The 10609-nt window shown below is 35.7% G+C and overlaps 1 protein-coding gene across 5 annotated transcripts in view; it reads left to right on the forward strand.

Moving 5' to 3' along the window:
- MTF2 (metal response element binding transcription factor 2) overlaps positions 1-10609 on the forward strand; it is a 61605-nt gene extending 50996 nt beyond the window's left edge. For 4 of the 5 annotated variants that reach the window (XM_064371125.1, XM_064371126.1, XM_064371124.1 and 1 more), the window contains 5 exons: positions 351-521; positions 4574-4679; positions 4798-4850; positions 4958-5062; positions 7793-10609. In XM_064371125.1, coding sequence (XP_064227195.1) covers positions 351-521; positions 4574-4679; positions 4798-4850; positions 4958-5062; positions 7793-8150 — 793 coding nt within the window. In that variant the 3' untranslated portion in view covers positions 8151-10609. The remainder of the gene's footprint in view (positions 1-350; positions 522-4573; positions 4680-4797; positions 4851-4957; positions 5063-7792) is intronic. The other variant, XM_064371128.1, reaches the window with a different exon arrangement.

The raw sequence follows: 10609 nt of genomic DNA on the forward strand, positions 1-10609 counted from the left end.
AAACCCCTTTTGAGATATTTCTAACAGACGACACTAAATATGGGGAAGCATATTGGGACTAAAAATACACCATTCTTTGTTCTTTCTTCCTTTAAAAAGTTAGTTGCCATGTTTAAAGAGAAAAGTGGACATGTGCTCTTTTCCTTTCCAGTCCTATCCCTTTCTCCCCATTATATCCTACTGTAGACTGGCTCTGGAGCAGATAAGAATCAAGGAGAGAAAGGGGAAAGGAATTTTTGTAGTATTGGGTGGGCTTTCAAGTATAAGGGCCTTATAAAGTAATAAGTTAGGGTCTACTGTGTGTATGTGTTCAGTTTTTAAAATTTTAGTTAATTTTTTTAAAAATTTAGGTTTATGTCTGGGAAAGAAATAAAGAAGAAGAAGCATTTGTTTGGGTTGCGAATTCGTGTTCCTCCTGTGCCACCAAATGTGGCTTTCAAAGCAGAGAAAGAACCTGAAGGAACATCTCATGAATTTAAAATTAAAGGCAGAAAGGCATCCAAACCTATATCTGATTCAAGGTAAAAGTTGATCTGTGGCTTAGTTTTTCTCTTTAGCTTATTTGTAACTAAAAATGTATGTTATTTAGTCTCCTTAGTATATTTGAAAATACAAGTGGCAGTTACTCTGAATTTTTTTTTTTTTTTTTTTTTTTTTTTGGTCTATAATATCTTGCTTAGACAAGGTACAAAGAGTTGATGCCAGATGCTTGTTTGTTATGTCAGATCTTTGGATTTCCAGGAATAGGCTCTATTGATTTTGTTAGCAAACAGCTTGAGTACTAGCCTGTTTGTTCACTTTTCATTCATTCATTCATTCATTCATTCAGCACAGTTTTCAAGTGCCTTATTATCTAAGTGCTAGGGAGTACAATGACAAATTTTCCTTCTGCCCTGATGGGGTTTACATTCTATTGGGGAGCAAAGGTGATAAAACAAGTAAAATAATTATAGATTATGCTAGTGCCTTTTAGGATAGCATATTGTTTTAGACTTTACTATGGATAGAGATGGGACCTCTGTACTTTAACAATGAGGCTTAAGGAAGGCCTATTTAAGTTAATATTTAAATTGAGACTTAATGAGAATAATACAACAGTGTAAAAAACAAAGGGAAAAACTACTCCATCTAGCAGAAATAACAAGTGCAAAGGGTTTGAAACATATTTTAGGAACTCAAAGGAGACTCATTTGGTATAAATGAGGATGAGAGAATAGCATCAGGTACTGGTAAGATTAGGTGGGGCTTGATCCTGTGTAGGGTCTTGTAGCTCTTAAAAGGAGTTTGGGTTGTTTTCTAAGAATAATGGGGAGGCATTTAAGGGATTTAATTATCTTTTAAAAATACTCAGCCAGGCGCAGTGGCTCATGCCTATATTCCCAGCACTTTGGGAGGCCGAGGCAGTCGGGTGGATCACCTGAGGTCAGGAGTTTGAGGCCAGCCTGACCAATATGGTGAAACCCTTTATCTACTAAAATTACAAAAGTTAGCTGGGCATTGTGGTGTGCAATTGTAGTCCCAGCTACTCCAGAGGCTGAGGCAGGAAAATCGCTTGAACCTGGGAGGCGGAGTCCAGCCTGGGCAACAGAGCGAGACTCCATCTCAAAAAAAAAAAAATTCTTAAGTAAGAATAAAAGCAGGAGAAAATTAAGACTCAGTTGTCTAGGTGAGAGATAGATGATATGAGGGCTTGTGCAGAGGTAGGCGGTAACATTCAAATGGAGAGAAAACAGATTTGAGATCTTTATTGGAGGTAGAATTAATTGGATTTGCTAGTAAATTAAATTTCTGAAAGTAAAGGAAAAAATCAAATAATGCCCAGATTTCTGCCTTGAGCAACTGGTGGATGGTGGTGTCTGTTAACCAACGTCTGGAAGAACAGATTTTGGTATGGTAAATGAAGGATTCTTCTGTTTCAGATTCATTGAATTTGAGATTCTTATGAGGGACACACACACACACACACACACTCACACCATACATACAGAATGATGTGAAATACAGACAATTGGATGTATAATTCAGGAGCTCCTAGGAGAGGTCTGGGCAGGCAATACAAATTTGGAAACTGATTGATAAAGCCATGAGAATGAGTGAAATTACCAAGGGAGCAAGTAGAGAGAGCAGAGGTGGTGGTCTGGGATCATGTTCTGATATCATTTATAAATTGGGAAGAGGTGAAATAAGCAAAGGAGACTAAAAAAGAATGATCAATGAGATGGGAGGAAACCAGGACAGTTTGGTGTCATGACAACTAAAACAAAGGGAGTGTTTCAAGAAAGATAGGTATAGTAAAGTGTATTGAATGCTAATGAGAGGTAGATTAAAATGAGAGATAAGTATTTATTGCCTAAGGTAACATTTTGTTAGTGACCTTGACAAAAGGAATTTCTTTGAAGTAGTTCAGATAGAAACCAGATAGGACTGGATGGAAGTATGACTGAATCCAGTATTGCCCAATTTACCTGTCAAAACTGGGTTTCTACATATGAGGGACACAGGCAGATTCAAAATAATAACAGTAGTAAAGGAAAGGAGGAAAATAGGAAACTATCTTGAAGAATTTTGAATGAGAGGGGATTAAATGGAAAGGGTATATGTCATTAACACCCAGAAGTTTTCCTATGTAGAGAGGCAGACAAATGGAATGGCAGCTGAAGAGGAGGATGGGACTAGTGAAATGATGGTTTTTAAAAATAGTTGGGAGATAGTTGAAACCTGTTTTTGTGTGTTAGTAGTAACAGTACAGTGGAGAAGAGGAAATTGGTGTAGGAGAGTAGAAGCCAAGAGAAGGGATGTAGAGCCTAAAGGTGGAACTGTCCTTTTCTAAAAGGAGAAACATCCTTCTGTTGAAATGGGGTGAAAGAGAAGATGGGTACAGATGGTAGTTCTATTATAGATTGGGCAGTTGGAAGTTCTTGCTTGGTAGCCTCTATTTTCTCCATGAAATATAAGGCAGAGATAGATGAGAGGACTGTACAGAGAGGGGAATTTAAGGGTAAATTAAAGGTATTGAATAGTCATCTGGGAGATAAGGAGAATGTAATTACAAAGCCTTGACAATGCAGTTTATAAGAAAGTAGCTACTATTTAAGTTTTCTTTCCTAAAGGAAAGAATGCTTTTTATTCCTATCACTTTCAGATTTTGTCACTCAAATCCTTTGCTAGCCAGTTGGCCATATTATGAATCAGAAAAAAGAATTCCACAAGCTTTTTCATTTCTATCATGATTGTGATAGGATGTTCCCTCTATGGTGGCTATCAGGTCATCTGATGCCACCAGATAAGGATTCAGCTGTTTTCTTTAAAGGCATCCTCAGTTCCCTCTGGACCTTGTGTATAAGTTGGTCCTTTTACTCTGCGATTACTTTCTTTAGTCCAGAAGTCCTTTATAAATACTATGTTGATCATTTTACAAAAGAAATGGATATCCCATCCATCTTATTCTTGAGACTTTTGATTATAGCGTCTAGTTCTGCTTTCTCCTTTTAGTTTCCCTACTCTCTCCTTCCTCATACTTCTGCCTCCCTGACCGTGTTTGGCCTGGGATAAGTTTTTTTCCTACTTTCTCCATTTGTCTCTTTCTAGCCTATTATAGTGTTCTTTTTTCTCCTCTTAGTTGAATTCTCCTGGACAATTTCCTCATAGCCCTCACTCTATTTTATTAGCTTGCTTGTATACACATTTGTCACTTTCTAACTATATTGTGAACTCTTTAGCACAGGGAACACCTTTGTATCCATATTATCTAATGTCATCTTTATATGGTAGCTACTGTTGAATAGATGAAGTAGATATTCTTTCTATATATGTTTTTTCTTGTTTTTCTATTAATTACAGTGTCTTTGCCTATGGCACTTTTTTCCTTCCTATTCCTTAGTATTTGATTTTATGTTTCAAAAATGATTTCCTAGGTTTTTCTGATTTTTCCCTTTGAATGATTCTCTGAGAATATGAAGGATTTCTTACTCCTTTCTCCTTTACGTTCTGCCACTCTGGGCTTCATTCTCTTTCTGATAGTGTAATTCAAGAATCTACATATATATCAAGAATCTACATATATATCAAGAATCGAAATATATATCTAAAGGCAGCATTTATTGATAGCTACTACAATTTTAACACTGATACTTCTTGACTCCATAAGGTTAACTGCTAAATTCATAGTCATTTTTAGTAGTAAATCCTTGAAACATCCTCCAAGTTGTAACAACCCAAAATTAAACTGTATAATTGAGCTTTTAGGAGTTTTGAAATATTCCGTCCAGTATAATTGTCTGTTTTTTGTTGTTGTTTTTAAGTCTTTAGGTGGTACATATTGTTTAGAATTACATTAAAGAGGACTTTTTAAAAAACCTTTTGTAATGTAAATATCTTTAAAGTCAAGAAATATTTATATAAATTAGAATATATTATCTATGCACTTAACTTGTGGATTCAACTTATATTTATTTTTTATATTACCATTAATATAAAATAATAAAATATATGTATATGTCTAGTTACATACATAGAATCATTGTCTTTGTTTTGTTTATGCAGAGATTAAATGCATAATGGTTTTCCATTTCAGGGAAGTAAGCAATGGCATAGAAAAAAAAGGAAAGAAAAAATCTGTAGGTCGTCCACCTGGCCCATATACAAGAAAAATGATTCAAAAAACTGCTGAGCCACTTTTGGTAAGAGGATATGTTGGTATATGTTCTCAAGAAGAAGGATGCATGAAATTACTGAGAAACTAGTATTTTTTCAGCTTACTTTAGAGACATGCTTTAAGTACATATTTTTATTTTCCAGGATAAGGAATCAGTTTCAGAGAATCCTACTTTGGATTTACCTTGTTCTATAGGGTAAATAGAAAGTTATTTTCTTCTTTTCTAGGTTTTTTCGAGTGGGTATTAAAATTTTATTTGTTATGCAATATAGTTGTTAAACCATTTAAATTCTTTTGTCTAAGGAGAACTGAGGGTACTGCACATTCATCCAATACCTCAGATGTGGATTTCACGGGTGCTTCCAGTGCAAAAGAAACTACCTCGCCTAGCATTTCCAGGCATTATGGGTAGATATTTTATGTTCTTACTTTGTTTTACTATTTTTTTCTAGATTCCTTTTCTTTGTAAAGTATTGATTGAATAATTTTTTAGCAATTGAAAGTGATGCAAGTTGTGTCTACAGCTTTTTGAGAGGTAATTCATATGTACATCCCATTTGTTGTTAATATTCATTTGAATATTTTTGCTTTCTAGAGTATAAACATTATATTTTTCAAGTTGTATGGAAATGGGCTGTGTACACAGAGAAAGAGTATACTACTGTTTAGAAGCTGTACTCGTTAGGCTTTTTAATGCCTACCACACAAGTGTTCTTTGCTTTAGGAAGATTTGATATATATTTTTTTCTTTTTAAGAGACAGAGTCTCACTCTGTTGCCCAGGCTAGAGTGAGGTGGCACAATCATGGCTCATTGCAGCTTCAACATCCTGGCTTCAAAAAATCCTCCCACATCAGCCTCTCTAGTGGCTGGGACTATAGACTGTGCCACCACACCTATAATTTTTTGTAGAGATGGTTTTGCTAAGTCGCCCAGGCTAGTCTTGAACTCCTGGCCTCAAGTGATCCTCCTGTATTGGCCTTCTGAAATGCTGGGATTACACGCGTGAACCACTGCAGCTGGCCAAGATTTGACTGGAAAAAAAAAAGGTCACAATCAGACACCTAAATCCTTTTGTCCATGAAATGATTTTAAACTTGGGATTTTTATCAATAGCAGACTCCCCTCTGATATTTAACCCAACTCTTCAGAAGGACAACGTTTTTCTTTCTTCCTTTTTTTTTTTTGAGACAGAGTCTCTCTCTCTCACTCAGGCTGGAGTGCAGTGGCATGATCTCGACTCACTGCAACCTCCACCTCTCAGGTTCTAGCAATTCTCATGCCTCAGCCTCCCAGGTAGCTGGGATACAGGTGTGCACCACCATGCCCAGCTAATTTTTTGTATTTTTAGTAGAAATAGAGTTTCACCATGTTGGCCAGGCAGGTCTCGAACTCATAATCACAAGTGATCCACCCACCTCGGCCTCCCAAAGTGTTGGCATTACAGGCGTGAGCCACTTCGCCCAGGCATGACAACTTTTTTCTTTTTTTTTTTTTTTTTTTTGAGACGGAGTTTCGCTCATTACCCAGGCTGGAGTGCAATGGCGCAATCTCGGCTCACCGCAACCTCCGCCTCCTGGGTTTAGGCAATTCTCCTGCCTCAGCCTCCTGAGTAGCTGGGATTACAGGCACGCGCCACCATGCCCAGCTAATTTTTTGTATTAGTAGAGACGGGGTTTCACCATGTTGACCAGGATGGTCTCGATCTCTTGACCTGGTGATCCACCCGCCTCGACCTCCCAAAGTGCTGGGATTACAGGCTTGAGCCACCGCGCCCGGCCGACAACTTTTTTCTAAAGCACATCATGTCAGGTATGAAAAGTTTAGTCTATTTGGGGTCAGAGCTATTATTTTCAAGTTTTATACTTTGTTCTGTTTAAATTTTGTTCATAATTCGAAAACTGCTGTTGTAAATTATGCCAAATTCTACATTAAATGCTTAAAGTATAACCCATTTATTAATGAATTCTGAATAATTGACCTTTTTTCCGGCCTCTTACTAGGTACTCTGCTAAACTTTTTACATATATTGTCTTATTCTTAAAACAATTTTTTGGCTGGGTATGGTGGCTTGTGCCTATAATCCCAGTACTTTGGGAGGCCAAGGCAGGAGGGTTGCTTGAGGCAAGATTTGGAGATGAGACATAGTGAGACCCCATCCCTACAAAAGAAATAAAAATTAGCTGAATGTGGGGGCACTGTCTGTAGTCCTACATAGTCAGGAGGTCAAGGCTACAGTGAACCATGATTGTGCCACTTCACTCCAGCCTGGGCAACAGAGCGAGACACTGCCTCAAACAAACAAAAGAAAACAATGTTTTGAGTTGTATAAGTCCTGTTGTTCTCATTTTACAGATGAGGAAACTGAAACGTAGGGGATTTTAAGTAACAAGCCCAATATTGCATGTTTACCAAGTATGACAGAGCTAGGTTGTTAACTTACACAGTATGACTGTAGGTCTTTGAATTTAGTTGTTGTGCTGTATTCTCCTTTTATTATAAGATCATAAAATAATTGAATTTCTGTGGTGAAAAGGACCTCAGAGATTATCTGGTCCAACCCTTTCACTCAGTAAGTGAACACAGAGAATAAGAAATTTGAATTTGGCCAAGTAATAGAGTTAGAGCTAGATACTCTTGACTTCTAGTTTGTGCTCATTCTGGTGTATTACTTCACTAGGCCTAGAACTGGTAATAAGAGAACCTTTATTCTAGTTCTACTCTTTAAGCACATGGAACAGTGTCATATATATAGTTTGTGCTCATTAATTATTTGTTGCAATGAACAAATGAATTAGCTCTTTTTAATGATGAGATTATTGGCAATACCTGACTTACGAGTAGGGCCTCTTCGTAAGAATTTTTCTTTTTGGCCTCCTAAGTAAAAAAATTACCCTAAGCTTACTAGTAGTTAAGGAAGAAAAGCTTTACAAAATTCAGCTCCAAGTAGGTGACAAAATCTAAAGTAATGAACGCAAATGATAGTCCATTTATATAGCATTTATTGTTTGGGTTTGCTTATTTTTATGTCATCAAGGATATATGGTATAATAGAGTAATCCAAAAAAGAGAATGTATTGTGTGGGCATAGGATGCTTAAAAAGCTTAGTAGACAATTCTGGCCTTCTCTGTTCCATAGATTATCTGACTCCAGAAAAAGAACGCGTACAGGAAGATCTTGGCCTGCTGCAATACCACATTTGCGGAGAAGAAGAGGTCGTCTTCCAAGAAGAGCACTCCAGACTCAGAACTCAGAAATTGTGAAAGATGATGAAGGCAAAGAAGATTATCAATTTGATGAACTCAACACAGAGATTCTGAATAACTTAGCAGATCAGGAGTTACAACTCAATCATCTAAAGAACTCCATTACCAGTTATTTTGGTGCTGCAGGTAGAATAGCATGTGGCGAAAAATACCGAGTTTTGGCTCGTCGGGTGACACTTGATGGAAAGGTGCAGTATCTTGTGGAATGGGAAGGAGCAACTGCATCCTGACTGTAGGACTGAACATTATGTTCACTGCACTCTGATTTTCTGTAGGTACAGTTCAAAGCCCTAAAGGAGTCTGGCTTTTACTATCTTTCTTAAAAAAAAAAAAAAAGTCAAAAAAATTCAAAAAGGGGATGATACTAGCCTTAACATGTACCTGTCAATGTTATGGATATTGTCATAAAAAGATATCTTTTAAAAATCAGAACAGAGACTTAATTTTTTAAATCTTAAGATTTGTAGAATGTTTCTAGGATAGGATATTAAAAATGATTGAAACCCATGCATGGTGTTAGACAATTTTTCTAATTATTCCATTGAGTCAGTTTTTTGTGATTAGTGATTATCAGAGCAAACATCATGTAGATAGCACAAGTATTTGGAGAAACGTTGTCTGTTTTGTTACCAAAATGTTGGAAAAATTTATTTCAATACCTTTTAGATTTCATAAAGTGCAGTGTATATAATGCCTACTGAAAGACTGTAAAATATTGAAATTTTCTTTCAAGCAAAGTGTAAAAAATATATTGAGCCTGTAAATTGCTCTGTGACTAGACTTCATTGTCGTCTTAATATATTCTTGCATGTGCATATATATACACACACGTGTATATATATGTGTGTGATTCTGTGACCTATGCAATACAAATTATGGGAATGGGCAGCTTTGGAGTATATATCCCATAATTCTTTTTTCAGGAATAGTTGCAGTATTTACACAGCAGCATTTCTTCTCAGGCTTTTATTGGGTGCTGTTGCTTGCTATGTATGAAGAGAAATGTGTCAGACGAGTTTAGTGTGTTCTCAAGAAGGGTGTGAACAACAGTGTTCATGGGCTTTTAGAATGCTTTTCACTTTTAGTCCTTGTAACTCAGCTGTTCAGTACCTAAAACAAATTCAAATAATATGAACATTATCTCCTACTAGAAGTAACGTTTTCAAGTTTTCATGGCACATTATGATTGTAAATGTCTCTCAGTTTTAACAGTAAGTCTATAGGAGTCCCGTGAAGATTCCTGAAATGTCTGTAGTAACTGTTAGTCATGTTTGAATAAGTGTAGTATGAACAAAGTATTTTATTGCACAGGGTTAACAAACAGTATGTTGCCAGCTGAGGCTACTGCTGTTTTATTACAACATTACCTCTTGTTTTTATAAAATGTACCAAGATTTAAATTGATAACTTTATTTTACATGTAAAAAAAAAGTTTCTTTTATCACCAGTGTTAGAGTTGTCTTCTGTTTCTTTTTGTTTTGTTTTATTTGTTTTCCTTTTTAGCCAAAGAGTGAACAGAAGATTTTCTTATTTTGGTGGCTATTCATTTTACTTTTAAAAGTGATTGGTGGATTTTAGACTAATAATGGGGGAATTTGCCGCCAAAATAAAAAATATGTAAAGTGTAGTGATTACAGAGTGGTTAAAATGTGGGTTAGTACTTATTTATTCCATTAATTGATTATTTGACTGTTTATAAAGAAAGTTGCTTTATTTCTTTAAACATCTTCAAAAGATGATCCTTTCTTGTCACATTATAGCCAAAAGAAGCAGAGAACTTCATTGTCTGCATTTAGTTCCTGGTTGGCCAGGTATAAATGAGCTTTACAAAAGTGCAAATTAAAAACTGTTACTTCTGTTTACCTCCACCAAAACTTGATTTTCCCCTAGCTATTAATTTAAAGTTGCCTTTCCTGCAGCTGCAATATTTTGAATAACACACAGAGTTTGTGTTGATTTTTGAATGTTTGTTTATATCTAGGGGTAATGAAAAATGTAAATCCCGTGTAACCTTATTCACTCCACCTGTATCATATTATTTCATTTTCCCCAAAGTCCTTTAATTCTAACTGAACACCAGCAGTATTTTTAGAAACTTTTTCTTTAACATACTTGGAAGATGATTTATCCAGCTGAACTGTCTTTAGACGTAATTATTGTGAATGTCTGTTTTATTTTCTCATGGTGGTTCACATGGCTCTGATGTTCAGTTTGTATTTTTGGAATTGCTTTACTTAGAAATTAAAACAGACCAACATTAAATGTGTGTATTTTTTAAAGAGCTAATGAGTTTTGCCTCTGTATTTGCTTGAAAATACACACTAGTGCAGTAGTTGACTGCTTTTATTTAGCTAGGGTGGTAAGGATTTTCTAATTCCACTGCTATTATGTTCACTTGAATTAATCTTTATAAAACTTTGCTTTCTTTTTTCCTCGTCCCTCGTATAATATTAATAATCATCACATGTTCATCTTAAATGGTCTTAACTACATTTAGCTAGCATGTACACTTTATATTTGAAAGATAGTAAGTATGTCTCTATTGTGTGCCCAAACTTTAAAAAGTTCAGACTTAACTTTCCAACTATGTTTTCTTCTTACATAAAAGGTATTAGGGTTCATATAAAAGGATTTCCTGTATTTTAAAAATAAGTTTTGTCCCAGGCAAATAAAAGATGTAGAAACAATA

Source organism: Aotus nancymaae, unplaced genomic scaffold (assembly GCF_030222135.1).
Source record: "Aotus nancymaae isolate 86718 unplaced genomic scaffold, 86718_ANA_hifiasm-v0.15.2.pri h1tg000122l, whole genome shotgun sequence".
Lineage (NCBI taxonomy): Eukaryota > Metazoa > Chordata > Mammalia > Primates > Aotidae > Aotus > Aotus nancymaae.